General features: G+C 38.8%; 1 protein-coding gene across 2 annotated transcripts; it reads left to right on the plus strand.

Annotated features, from left to right (window-relative positions):
• Positions 1 to 687: 687 nt before the first annotated feature.
• Positions 688 to 12,929, plus strand: msto1 (misato mitochondrial distribution and morphology regulator 1). Of its 2 annotated transcripts, none has more exons than XM_023261226.3 (14): positions 688 to 881; positions 2,658 to 2,787; positions 3,481 to 3,550; positions 4,650 to 4,725; positions 5,098 to 5,155; positions 5,243 to 5,402; positions 6,112 to 6,226; positions 7,644 to 7,778; positions 7,859 to 8,011; positions 8,707 to 8,838; positions 9,737 to 9,918; positions 10,751 to 10,855; positions 10,942 to 11,054; positions 12,607 to 12,929. In XM_023261226.3, the coding sequence occupies exons 1-14, from the start codon at positions 798 to 800 to the stop codon at positions 12,861 to 12,863; spliced, it is 1,770 nt and encodes a 589-aa protein (XP_023116994.1). In that variant the 5' UTR covers positions 688 to 797; the 3' UTR covers positions 12,864 to 12,929. The 2 variants fall into 2 exon arrangements, with proteins under 2 accessions (XP_023116994.1, XP_023116993.1); XM_023261225.3 differs by having other exon boundaries at positions 689 to 881; positions 5,240 to 5,402.
• Positions 12,930 to 15,066: the final 2,137 nt, after the last annotated feature.

Consider the following 15,066-nt stretch of genomic DNA (forward strand, 5'->3'; position numbering starts at 1 on the left):
ATAATGTTGCCACCACCATGCTTGATATTATAAAGTTGCCACCACCATGCTTGATATTATAATGTTGCCACCACCATGCTTGATATTATAATGTTGCCACCACCATGCTTGATATTATAATGCTGCCTCCACCACAGTTGATATTATAATGCTTTCACGCCATGCTGCTTCCACCACCGTTCTTCACATCATGATGCTGCCACCACCATGCTTGATATTATAATGCTGCCACCACCATGTTTTACATTATGATGCTGCCACCACCATGCAACACAACTAGTGTTTAACTAGTTTCTCTATGATATACAATATAATGATAATGGAATTAATAGTTTAAACATGTAAACCAGTCTCCAACTAGTGTCTAACTAGTCTTTAAGTGTTTAATTGTTCTCTAACTAGTCTTTAACCAGTCTCTCTACAATATACAATAAATAATGATAATACAATTAATAATTTAACCATGTAAACTAGTCTCTACTTAGTCTTTAACTAGTCTCTAACTAGTCTCTAACCAGTCTGCAACTAGTCTCTCTACAGCTAACTACAACAGTACAATCCGGCCGCACGTGAAGTTACGGCACGGTGAAACCAAACTATCGCGTTACGTCATTCGCGCAGCCAATCATATTTCGTCTCCTGTCTCTGTCAGCCAATAGGACGCGGCTCTTTTGTTCGTCTTCCTTCCCAGGGTTAGCTCGTCTCGGCTCAGTGTTGTCGCCTCCAAACATCCATGATGCTTCTGGTTCTCCCAGCAGCGGCTCCCAGCTCCTCTCCTGCCCGCTGACAGCGCCACCATGAGCGGCCTCTGCAGAGAAGTCATCACCCTCCAGCTCGGACATTATTCCAACTTTGTGGGGACCCACTGGTGGAATTTACAGGTCAGAAAACAGCAGCAGCGGCTAGGCTAGGCTAGGCTAGGCTAGGCTTGGCTAGGCTAGGCTAGCTCGTTAGCATTCATTGTCAAACTTGGCAGACTGGAGTTAGCTCGAGTTAGCCACTGCAGGGATGTTCATTTAATGTTCAGTTTAACTCACTAAGAACACGAGAGTTATTTAATGTAACATACAGGAGCTAAACCCGGAGCCAACACCTACATTTATGGAGCTAAAGATGCTAATTATCAAGTCTCAGTTCAGCAGTTTGTGGATGAGATTCTGCAGCAGAGGAATCTGATTCATCACTTTAATAAATTATGTAATAATCGCCACTGTATATTTAGTTGTTGTGTGATGCAGATATAAGTGTCCAGCCTCCATTAAACATGAAAGTAATTGTCAGAAAACAACGCAACTCATTTCCTCCCATTATGTTGTCAACACAACTCTACAAAACAACTTGGAATATTTATCTATATCAATAAATCTTAAATGTTTATGCTGCAGTCATGCGTTTAATTAAGTCATGGTAAGAGAGTGTAATTTGTCTGCACTGGTACCACTTTATTTTATTTTATTTCTTTGATGTGTTTTTAATAGACTTTTTTGTTCAAAGATGCAAAACAAACAGATACAAAGTGGAAGTTGATACCAGAATCTGTTGACATGTTATTTCTAGCAGCTCTGCAGGTTAAAATGTGAGAGATTTTGTTTATTTATGGCAGTGCTGATTTAAATAAACAGCAGTAAGATGAAGAGATGAAGCAGAATCTGTGGAAATCATAGTAAATTCACCTCCAGAGACGCTCACCACAAGAAAAAGAATCAACATCTGGGATTATGTCGGAAACTTTTAAATTAAAAAGTAAAGTTTAACAAACTTCAACATCATGCTGCTGCCACCTCCATGCTTCATGTCATGATGCTGCCACCACCATGCTACACACCATGATGCTGCCACCTCCATGCTTCACATCATGATGATGCCACCTCCATGCTACACACCATGATGCTGCCACCTCCATGCTTCACGTCATGATGCTGCCACCTCCATGCTTCACGTCATGATGCTGCCACCACCATGCTTCACGTCATGATGCTGCCACTACCGTGCTTCACATCATGATGCCACCACCATGCTTCATGTTATGATGCTGCCACCACCATGCTACACACCATGATGCTGCCACCTCCATGCTTCACATCATGATGATGCCACCTCCATGCTACACACCATGATGCTGCCACCTCCATGCTTCACATCATGATGCTGCCACCTCCATGCTTCACATCATGATGCTGCCACCACCGTGCTTCACATCATGATGCCACCACCATGCTTCATGTTATGATGCTGCCACCACCATGCTTCACATAAATAAAAATAGGAATAAAAAAAATTGTTGTGGTCAAACTAAATTAAATACTGTTCTATTTCAGATCTTTGTCATCAGCAAACGTCAAGAACTAGACAGAATTAAACGTTATAAAAACAGTTGTATTGTGGAGAAAATCAGTTACTTCAGAATTAAGAGTGAATACGAATTACTTAAATATTTTCCACTTATTTAGTTTTTATTTATTAAATTAGAATTCTGTTAACTAAACTGGATTCAACATTTTTCAGTATTTTCATACTCTTTCCAGCCCCTCTGTCTCTCAGGTTTTGAATATTTCACTTTAATTTCTTCCTGAATGAATGCTTCAGCGTTTTTAATCAGTTTTCCTGCAGAGAAACTGGCAGATAAAAGCAGCTGATCTTCTTTTTTCTGTCTCCAGGATGCGTCTTTGTCGTACGATCCCGAGTCGCCTCCCGGTGAGATCCAGAGCGATGTGGTGTTTCGTGAAGGACAGACTCTGGGAGGACACGTCACCTACACGCCTCGACTCATCGCCATGGACCTCAAAGGTAACTCCTGGCCTCCAGGTGGTGTCTTACTCTAGTCTGTTTCAATAAAACGTTCCCCAGGGTGTGATTTAGTTCAAACTACTGAATATTTTGTCATTTAAATTCCTAAAGCGAAGATACAACAAAACATGGAATAAAAAGCTTTCCTCTTTCAATCAAATGTTTCTTGAATTAGTTTGTGAAGAAAAACCACAAGACTCGTGTTTTCAGAGGCTTTAGAAGCTAATTTTAAAACAAACAAAAAAAGATTGTTCATATTTATTGCTTTTTTAAGGCAATAAAATGTTAGAAAAGATCATTTTTGCTGCAATTAATGGTTGTAGTATTTGATATTTACTTTTTCAGAAATTGATCCTACAAGTTTTTGTCCTGTTTTAAGACATTAAACTATCAGAAAGGACAATAAAACTTTTCAAAAGCCACAGTAAATCATTAGAAATGGCAATAAAACATTAGAAAATAAAGTTTTTGCTGCTCTTAATGATTAATAATTTCATATGTCTCCTGTTTTGCTGCTGTGGTCTTTTATTCTATTTCTTTTTTGTTTTAAAGTTTGATTTTACAAGTTTTATCCTGTCTTGATGTTTTGCACATAGTTTTATTGCTGCCTGTCTGATAACTTTTGTCAACTCGGTTTGTTTTAAACGTGATTATATATGTGAATATAATTAGATTCAAACGCTGTGTTTGTAGGAAGTCTTCGGACTCTGCGGCAGGAGGGGAGTCTGTATGATGCCGGCAAGGACACTTCAGCTGTCACCTGGTAAATCAGAATATTTCTGAGATTTTTCACCAGTTAATGCTACAACTTTTATACCAAATAGTAGTTTACATGTTTTTTGTTTGACTGTGAATGAAACAGTCTGGTGTTTGCTCAGAAACCTCTGCCACACATTTGCTCTGTGGTAGAATTAAAACCAAGAAATGTTCAGTATTTTTAGAGTTTGTAATGTATGTGTATACATATAATATAAATAATATGTATACAGGGAGTCCTCAACTTACGTCGGAGTTCCGTTCCTATGGATTGATGTAAGTCGATTTTCTCCGGAAGTTGGAACTCCGGTGAAAATGTAATCAAAGCCATTCCGTGTATCACGATATTGATCAGTTCTTCATAAAGTCATGAATACCAACGACTTTCATGCATGTATGAATCATTTTACTAGAAGATAACAGAATATTGTAACAGACTGATGTTGTTGTTGATGTTGAGGTTTCAATGCTGTGCAGTGAACGTGTCATGTTTAGTTAGCTCACCTCTGATTGGCTGAGAGTCAGCAATAGAGAGAGCTGGGAGCGGTGGCTAATTCTGGAGCTAAGTTATGGGGTTTTTCTAGTTATTCTGGCGTTGACTACGGTCCACAGTAGCCTGTGTGAAGGTTCAATAAACCAGCAGAGAACCAGATAAAGTCTCACTCATTCATCACAGAGGGTCGCTACAATATGTTGACCTGTTTTTACAACTTGACTGATGTTTGTAGGTGTTTGTCCCTGTTCCCAGCCTTTTATTCTATCTAATTTCACTTCCATGGAGACGCCTTTCCTTTTCTTCCAAGCATCAGAAGAGTCTGACTTACGCTGGGAGCCATAATGAAGGACAAAAAGTTAGTGAATGTAACACAATCCAAGGTGGAGTACAACCAGAGAATGGAAACAAAGCTGTCTGATAGCACCGTGATGACGTATTCATCCGCTCCACTAGTCAACTAGTTCCACGTAACCAGTTCTGAACAATGAAACGCCGTATGTTAAACCGAAGACCGGCTCATAACCAGTTCTGACGTAATGGCGAAATGACGTCGTGAACCGAGGATCTCCTGTAATGTGTATTTGAGGTATAAATATTCTCCTTCCTGCAGGGACGGAAGCCTCCTGATGCACAAAGAAAGTCCTCCTGCGAAGAACTCATTTCTAGAAGATTTGGATAAGCTGGATGTGAGTATTTATAGCAGAAATAAAAACAAGGCGAGTCAGTTGTTCATATTTTATTATTCATATCCACACTTCAACACAGCAGCAGCTAATTACCAGGCTTCACATAGAAACAGATTCAAAACATGAATTCATAACATTAAAAAGGGAAACAATCTGTTTTTAAAGACTTTTAAACAGAGACACTAACTTCTAGAAAAACACTCCAAGGCTGTTTAATTATTTATATTATTGATAAAAAACAGCCAGAATTCTCCCTCATGGAGACGTCAGACCTTCTAATAATATTCTTGAACTAAACTCTGCAGTTTAATGTTTGTTTAGAGCCAGAAATGTTCTCCAAATCTAAAACTTCTCTTCTGTTTCTGTCTTCAGAAGGGGCAAATCCTGGCCGAGGTGGATTTCTCCTGCAGCTCTCAGCCTCAGTGTTCAGGTGAGAAACTCTGGAGAACCTTTTAATGAAACTCCAGTTTCAGGTTGAAGATCCACAGAACCGATTCTGATGTTCTCCCAACAGCAGCAGCCGGCGGCTCAGTGAGCGTCGAGTCGGTCAACAGTCGACTGTCTCGGGTCCAGAGGGGCTACCGGCTGGAGGGCAGCGTCAAAGTCTGGTCTGACTTCCTGAGGATCCACCTCCACCCCAGAACCATCTCAGTCGTCCACCAGTACAACCACGACGGGTAAAGATCAGAGCTGGAGACCTGAGATCTAATCCAGAACCATAAATTCAGTTCCTGAAGACCTGAGATCTAATCCAGAACCATAAATTCAGTTCCTGAAGACCTGAGATCTAGTCCAGAACCCTAAATTCAGTTCCTGAAGACCTGAGATCTAATCCAGAACCATAAATTCAGTTCCTGAAGACCTGAGATCTAGTCCAGAACCATAGATTCAGGTTCAGGAGACCTGTGATCTAATCCAGAACCCTAAATTCAGTTCCTGAAGACCTGAGATCTAATCTAGAACCAGGTTTTCATCCTTATGTTTAAAGATAAATCCAGTTAAAACCCAACATCTGTCAGTGAAAGTCCATTAAACTTCTCCTGTTCATCCATAAAATAGTCCCATTATAATGTGACCACCTTTGTTTTCCACCACAGCGCCACCTATTGGAGTGGTCTAGTTCAACAAAAGTGCTCCTTTCTAACCACGTATTTAAGGTTTTATAGGTTTATTCCTGTCAAATAATAATTTTTCTAACACGTCTGATGGGTTTAAAGGTTTTTTCCAATCAAAGCACCACATTTTGTCCAGTTGCTTCTACTTTTGAAGATTTATTCCACCCACAATACTACTTTTTCACCAGGTACTTGTAGCTTTAAAGGTTTGGTGTTCTTTGTGTAACGTTGGCTGCTTTGAGTTTCTTCATTTTGTCTGGTGTGTCTTCAGAGAGGCTCATCGTCTGGAGGCCTTCGGTCAGGGAGAATCTCTGCTGCAGGGATCAGTGTTGGAGGATCTGGAGGACAAACTGCACTTCTTTGTGGAGGAATGTGATTATCTCCAGGTACCTGTTTCATTCTTCTCATTAAGATTTATATGTACCGTAGTATCAGGATTATCCCACATGAAATCTGAAAGAAGTTCTCCCCAGAACCTCCTCAGAACATCTGGTTCTTCATCTCCAGTAGCTTAATCAATGATCAGAGTTCTGCCTTCATACTGGGAATATTTCCAGAGTTCCAGTTCAGTTCCAGATCAGTTTTACATCCATCCAGGTGTCACAGTCTGAACACTGAATCTGTTGGTGGTTCAGCACCATTTTTTTCTATAACTTTGGACTTTTTGGTGTCATTTTGGACAATTTTTGAAAGAAATTAAAAATAATTTTGGACATTTTTCAAGTTGTTTTTGACCATTTCTGAGTAATTCTAGACTATTTCTGTGTCATTCTGGACAAATGTTGGTTTGTTTTGGGCAAGTTTTATCACAGTAGACACATTTTCAGTCATTCAGGACAACTTCTGTGTCATTTAGGACGACTTTGGAACCATTTTGAACAAGTTTCTGTCAAAGTAAACAATCGAAATGTGTGTAAAACGATCCTTCCATTGTCTGGAACTTTTCTGACCAACCACCTACCAACATGCTGCTATGAGCCTTAAAGTTTACCCAGAATGACCTTTTTTAAACCAATGATTGTTTCTTGGACTCTAAACTGTTCACACTAAGATACATCCCATAATACTGATGATCACAGTTGGTTCTAGAGGAAATAAACAGATTCCAGATCTGTGACACCTGGATGGATGTAAAACTGATCTGGTCTGTGAACGTATCATGTCTGGTGTAAAGTGATGCAAAACATACACAAAATGATGTCAAACAGCCAAATATTGACGTAAAAGGTTTTAAAAGATCTGAACGTGACACAAAACAACCCCAAAATGACATAAAAAGATAAAATATGATGTGAAACAACCAAAAAAGATGTAAAATGACCACAGTGTGATCCAACACAACCCACGAAATGACTTTAAAAGACCAAAATGTGATGTTAAATGACTACATAATGAGTAGAACTAAATGGAAGGGACCACAGAAAGTTGTTGCACATTCCGATATTACAGAATACTTTTTGCCACAGTGCCTGGATGGATTTAAACTGATCTGGTGTCAGTTTTTCCCAGAACTCAGATGTGTTTCCTCCTAAATGTCATGGTTCTATCTGCTGGACTGATGAAGTTCTGAGGCTCAGAAATGATGGAAAAAGTCCATTAAAAAGTGATAAATCTGGAGCCACCTCTATGGACTTCAAGAACCTGGAACTCTGGAAATATTCCCAGGATGAAGGTAGAACTCTGATCGTTGATAAAGTTACTGGAGATGAAGAACCAGATGTTCTGAGGAGGTTCTGTTTTTTCTCGTCTTTGAACTCACTGTTCCTAAAAGTCTGTACTTTTTCTGATCCCGTCTCCTGTCAGGGTTTCCAGGTTCTCTGTGACTTGGCTGATGGTTTCTCAGGTCTTGGATCGAAGGTCACAGAGATGCTTCAGGACTCTTATGGAGGTCGAGGCGTCCTGACGTGGGGTTTAGCTCCCGTTAGCCACCCGGACTCGGTCAGTAGAACTCAGCAGATTCTCTCTGGATGTTTGTCTGAAAGCAGACGTTTTGTGAACCAGTCTCTCTGTTGGTCCAGACTCCGGTGAAGGACCTCTACCACCTCCTGAACTGCACCTTAGGGACCGTCCACCTGGCCAATCACAGCTCCTTCTTCTGCCCGCTGACGCTTCGTGGAGGTTTGGGCAGAAGACCTTCATCTCCCACCACGTTCAGCCACCTCAGTTACGATGTAAGACCTTTAGATCTACAAATATCATCAAATGGCTTCAGTTCAGACTCTCCTCTGGTCAGAATTAGATGTTTCAACCCACTAAACCCCAATTGTTTTACATTTTTCTTCGGTGTCACTCAGATATGTCTCCTGTCAGCAGAACTTCTTCACCCAAGTCAACTGGAAATTAGCTTAAAATGAGAAAATCTGATCTAAAACGGCTTCAACTTTGTCTAAATGGACTTAAAAATTACCGAAAATTACTCAACTTATTTAAAACATCAAAATGTTGTTTAAAAAAAATACTAAAAATGTCTAAAATGACAAAAGAAAATCATCTAAAATGACTATTTTCTCTGAAATGACTCAAAATTAGTTTAAAATGAAAGTAGTTTGCTTGTTTAAAAATTTAGTTTTAAGTGTAAAAAAACAGACACAAAACAACACAAAGTTACCACAAAATAGTTCCAAAGATGGATGAAATAACTAAAATGACAATAAAAGACACACAATGACAAAGACAACACCAAATGAGCAGAAACGGACACAAAATGAAATGAACTGTCATGATTTTAAGCTCAGGTTTGGTTAATTTTCCTGACAGAACGCCACATCACAGGCGAGTAGTTCAAGGACCGTCAGAAACCTGAAAATCTGACAGCTTTTCCTGCTTTTCCAGTTTGTAGCTCTGATGAATGCTGTCATCTTTGCAGCCGTCGCTCTGGTACCACTCCAGCTCCGTCCTGGCTTTGGCCCTGGATGCCCTGACGGCGCCCTACCGCCTGAGGAACAACAGCGTCCCCATGTGGCAGCTGGCCGACATGCTGGCCGTGTCTGGGAGGAAGGTTCGTCTGTCTGGTTTTATTAGTGCAGAGCACTGAACAGAACAAAAAGGAGGGAAAAAAACAGCAAAAACTTTAAAAATTATCTCCTTCCTACATATTTTTACCTGAATAATTTACATATTGGAGGTTAAAACCCAACAAAAATAACATAAAACACTATTTTACCTGAATATAATACATAATGAATTCAGAAAATATTATAATCAACATTAGATTTTGGACTGAAGACCTTGTAGTGTTATTTATGGTGAGATTTTCCCTGAATATTAGAAGTTAAAACCCACCAAAAATAACATAAAACACATTATGATGACTATAAAGCATATTAATGCTGTAGTCTTATTATTTATGGGTCATTCCATCTGAAATCACCACATTTTCAGAACTATTTCTACTCTGATTGGTCTGAAATCTTTACAGAATAGATAGAGATATTTATAAAGATATTTGGGAAATTTCAGAGATATTTTTATAAAGCATGTTCAGATTTTACATGAACATGTCTTGCAAAGTATTTGATTTATGGAGCTACAATTTCACACATATCTTCATAAATATTAATATTTTATGCTATTAAAGTTTCAAGTAAATTTAGAAATGGTTTGAGATGGAATGAAGTTTATTCTGGAGTGTTTTAAAGCATCATATTTATTTTTATAATGTTCTGCTTTTGCTGAAATCTGCACTGGAATATTCTGTGAAATAACAGAGAAAATTTCAGGTTTTTATCTGGAATAGTTCCTCAGATGTCGTCGTTCAAACAGACTCAGATTTTAAATAAACCTGCTGAAAGTTTGTCGATAATCCTTTTCTTTGTGTTTTATTTCCTTCTATTTAATCCTTTTAAGTGTTCTTTATAAATAAATGTGTATTTTCCACGTCTCTGACCTGAATCCAGGTAGTGGCTGCATACGGCGCCGTCCCCTTTCCCATGATGCACGGCGGCTCCCTGCCCGACGCTCTGAGCGCGTGCAGTGACGCTCCGCCCTGGAGGCCGCTGTCGGCCTGTCCTGAGGCCGACGGTCGATGCTACGGCCAGTGGACCACGCTGAAAGGCTTCGAGGGCCAGAAACTGATCAGGTCAGAGCTCTGAAAGCAAACCAGGACTGTTCAACATGAGTACTACAAAGTAATACTGCAGTACAAGTACACAGTATTTTAATCTGGGACAGCAGTTAACAATTATATCCTCCATTAACTGAGTTGTGAAGGAAGAAAAAAGCAGAAAATATTCACATTTAAGAAGCTGAAATCACAGACTTTAGGCTGTTGATGTTAAAAACTGCTTAAACCAATTAATTATCAAAGTAGTTGACGAATAAGTTAGTAGTTACGAGATAAATGCATCTGTATAACTTTATTTAAATATCATGTAGAGACAAACCGTCTATATTTCTCTGGTTTAAAGGACTTAGAATGGTGTGTTTTTGTTGTATTTCTAATTTTTTTAGCTGTAATTTGGTGAATAAATGACAAAATATTGTTTCAGAAGTTCTACAGTCACATTTTGAGTGATTATTACTAAAGCTTTATAGATTTTTTTAGGGTCTTCTGGTTTTTTTTCTGGGTTTTTGGCAGTTTTATACTTTGGTAAATTGAAAAATTATAATTCTGGAGTATCAATCACGGAGGTTAAAGTGCTAAATATGTAAATTAAGTGAACCCCAGAGTGTTTAGCTTCATTTCTGAGTTAGAATGTGAGTTTCATGAAGTAATTTCTGTTTTTAGGTGACTGTTTGGAGGATTTATTAGAATAAAATTTAAATTAAAGCTGCAAGCAGTGTTGGTTGTGTCCTGGCATTGGGCCAGTGGATGTGATGAAGGCCGGGCTCTGATCATACATGTACAGTGTGAGGCAGATTGGAGCATTACAGGGATCTCATGTTCTTGTAATGTGGTTTTTTTTTTTCAGCTCTCTGGCTCCAGGAATCAAACCTCCTACTCCCCTCCACAGCCTCCACAGCGGTGAAGACGTCTTGTCGTCCTACATCAGATCTTTCTACCCTTCAGCTCCTCTGTGAGGCTCCACACCAGCAACTTTTAAACCCGTCCATGTTTCTGCTCGTCTTTCTTCCTCATCATCTCTTCTTCTTTCCTCCTCAGAGCTCTTCAGCTGGTGTCCACTCCCAGTAAACTCACGCCTCCGTTCCCTCAGATCTTCAGCCCGTCGCTGGACGCTCAAGGTTTCCTGCAGAATGAACCACCTCCACCCGGCTGTGAGTGGATTTCTGGTTTGAGATTTTCCATTTATGGCCTCAAAAAAACCCTTGAAATGATCCTCATAACATACAATAAAAACAAAGCTGGTTCCTAGAGAAGATCCAGGGAGTCCTTGATCTAATGAGGGTTTTTCCAGTCCAGTCGGATTAGTAATAATTAATTAATGGTTCTGTTTGAACAACATCATCTGAGGAACTATTCAAGATAAAAACCTAAAATTTCACAAACATCTCTGTAAATATCCAGAATTTATTCCATAAAGATTTCAGACCAATCAGAGCAGAAATAGTTCTAAAAATGTGATGATTTCAGAGGGAATGACCCATAAATAAGACTAATCTCAACATCTAATGCTGATTATAATCTTTTTATTCATTTAAAACGGCATTAATGTGTATAATGCTCAGATACAGTAGGGTTTTCTGCCATTTTTGTTGGGTTTTAACCTCTAGTATGTAAATTATTCAGGTAAATTGTCACCATAAATAACACTACAGGGTCTCAACTCTCTTAATCTTTTCTTTTGTTAATTTATCATGTATTATACTCTGGTAAAGTGGTGTTTTATGTCCAATATGTAAATTATTCAGGTAAAATCTCACCATAATTAATGTTTTATGTCATTTTTGTTGAGTTCAGGTAAAATCAATGTTTAATGCTGATTCTTAATTTAAAGCAGCATTATTATGTATTATATTCAGGTAAAGTGGTGTTTTATGTCTAATATGTAAATTATTCAGGTAAAATCTCAGCATTTAATGCTGATTATTTAAAGCAGCATTAATATGTATTATGCTCAGATAAATTACTGTTTCATGTCATTTTTGTTGGGTTTTAACCTCTAATATGTAAATTATTCAGGTCAAATCTCAACATTCAATGCTGATTATAATCTTTTTATTCATTTAAAATGGCATTAATATGTATTATGCTCAGATAAATTACTGTCATATCATTTTTGTTGAGTTTTATCCTCTAATATGTCAATTATTGAGGTAAAATGTCACCATAAATAACACTACAGGGTCTAAACTCCAATATTTAGTGGTGATTATAATCTTTTCACAATTTATTATGTATTATAGTCAGGCAAAATAGTGTTTTATGTTTTTTTAATTGGATTTTAACCTCTAATATCTAAATTATTCAGGTCAAATCTCAACATTCAGTGCTCATTATAATTTAAAGCAGCCTCGTATTATAGGCAGGTAGAGCTTTATGTTATTTGTGTTGGGTTTTAGTCCCTAATATGTAAATTATTCAGGTAAAATCTCAACATTTAATGCTGATTATAATCTTTCCTTAATTTAAAGCAGCATTAATATGTATTATACTGAGGCAAAGTAGTGTTTTATGTCATTTTTGTTGGGTTTTAACTTCTATTACTCAGGTAAAATGTCACCATAAATAACACTCCAGACTCTTAACTGCAACATCTGAGGTGTTTTGTAGCTCTGCTAATGATCTTTTTTCTTCTCTCCCTCCAGTCGTGACTTAAAGTCGTTTTTTTTCCCTGCATTAATCATTAAACCTGTTTTTTGTCTTCAGGTCCGCCTCCTCTCGTCTCCTCGGTTCCCGTCCTGACGTCCCTCCAGTCGGGTCCGGCCCTGGGCTCCTGGCTGTCGGATCTTCATCGCGCCGCCGCCTCCTTCGACATCCGCCGCGTGGCCCCCAGCTTCCTGTCCCAGGGGCCCGAACTGGCCGACTACCAGGAGGCCCTGGAGCAGCTCCGCCTGCTGGCCCGCTGTTACCGTGACGACAGCAGCGGCGTGATGCGGTCTTCGTCTGAGGAGGACGACGACTGACCCGGACAGACGGATGTAACGGACTCTGAGGACTGTTTATATGTAATAAATGTATTTTATACCGACTACATGAGATAAACGAGTGTATTTACTGAAAAACACGTCTCCTGCCTGCTCCATTCAACTATAAACACAAATATCAGCAACATTATAAGAATTTATACTGAATAAAACGCTACATGGCCACTTTTCTGATCCCATTTTAGCTGAATTCTCAAACAAATCAGCAGATCTGTCCTCCTCACATTCTGCTATTCCAGCTCCTTTTCTAGTATCTATAGAAACTTCATACTTTATATTGATTTATTCTGAGTTTTCAAGGTTTATTCTGGTGTTTTACAGTCAGATTACATGTCAAACTGTCTTCTGTTGTAGATTAACAGTAAAATAGTAAACTGGTTTAATAATGAAATGTCACTAAACTGCAAAGAAAATAGAAGATAATCGTCATAAATTCAGACTAAAATCTGCACAAATGTTTTTCTAACAATCCAGAAGGTATTCAATTGATAAATACTTTTATTTATGTTGTTTTATTAACTGATGTTTTATCTGCAGTTTATGATCTAATAAACCTTCAAAAATAGGACTAAATGAGCTTCAATTACAACCAAAAAAACCTTAAAAATCAGTGATGATTTTAAGTCTAATGTTCAACAAACTGGCACTAAAAAATACTTAACCCTCATGTCGTCCTGCGGGTCAAACTGACAGTTTTAAAGTCTGAAAATGTGGAGAAAAAATATTTTAAACTTCTGATGTCCACAATTTCAACATTTTTGGGAAATATTTGAACATTTTTTGATGGAAAAAAACGATAAAAATGTTTCTTAAGAACATTAACAAAAAAAAAAAACCAAAATGATTATTATGTGAATGTTTATGGAAGCAAATCAGACTCATCAGATTCTGAATTTTAAAAGCAGCTGAATTTCTTACTTTGAATTTTTTTGCATCAAAATTACGTATGTGAATTTTTTATGCCTGAATTTAGCTCATCAAAATTCTAAAAACCAGTTAAAAATTCAATCTCTTCAAAATTCGCCATCAAAAAAATTCGATGTGTTCAAAATTCACCATCAAAAAATTCAATGTTAAAAAATTAGCTGTCAAAAAATTCGCTGTTCACATCTGGGGGACTCAGGCATAAACAATCGATCCTGGCCAAACTCGAACCAATGCCCAGCCAATCACGTGGCGCTCCTCCGGTCATGTGACGGAGACGGTTCACCTCACAAGACCGGGGTCAACCACAGCTACCAGCATGAACGACGGCGCTTCAGTGAGTGTATTAATCCTTTTTGTCCTGTATGTGGTTTGTTTTTGTGAGAGTCAGTAAGCTGTAATGCATGCCGTTAGCTGCGCTAGCACAGCGTTAGCCGCGCTAATACAGCGCTAGCACAGCGTTAGCCGCGCTAATACAGCGCTAGCACAGCGTTAGCCGCGCTAATACAATGCTATCACAGCGCTATCACAGCGTTAGCCGCGCTAGCCGCGCTAATACAGTGTTAGCCGCGCTAGCACAGTAATGAGGTCACACAGACAGCACGTTCTGCAGCTGGGTAGTTGAGTAACAATTTTATAAACGCACAAATGGGTGGAAGTGTGATTTATGCGCCCGAAAATGCAGTTAAGTCACAGAGCAGTAGGGTTGCCACCTTTCAGAAATGAAAATAAAGGACGCCCACCACGGCTCCTTGGGGCCACAGTTCAGTAAAATCGGAAAGATATTCACAGATTCAGAATTCCACCATCAATAACTCATTATAAACGATGCGTCTTTTCCATCGCTGTAAGGTAGACAATGTGCTACAAGCCTAGTTTTATCAACAGTAGCCTTCTTTCAAGCTGCAGAAATAACATTGGTGTCAACAGGAGCCAGTTGAAGGCTGCAGTGATTCTGGTGACACTACAGTGTATCAGAGAGAAGCTATTGAATAGTTGTGTCTCTCTTTGCTGTTGCAGCAGTTTTGCAATTTGCACACAGTCCCTGTTCACTCCATAGACATCAATGTTATTCATGCAGCTTGAAAGACAGCTACTGTTGATAAAACTGGGCTTGTAGCACATTGTCTACCTTACAACGATGGGAAAGAGGCATCGTTTATGTTTTGACCAGTGTTGCCAACTCCTCAGTAAGGAAAGTAGCTATTGGCTGTCCTAAAGTCACTAGAAGTCGCTAAATGATGTCATCGCCTAATTT

Source organism: Amphiprion ocellaris, chromosome 15 (genome assembly GCF_022539595.1).
Source record: "Amphiprion ocellaris isolate individual 3 ecotype Okinawa chromosome 15, ASM2253959v1, whole genome shotgun sequence".
Classification (NCBI taxonomy): Eukaryota; Metazoa; Chordata; class Actinopteri; family Pomacentridae; genus Amphiprion; species Amphiprion ocellaris.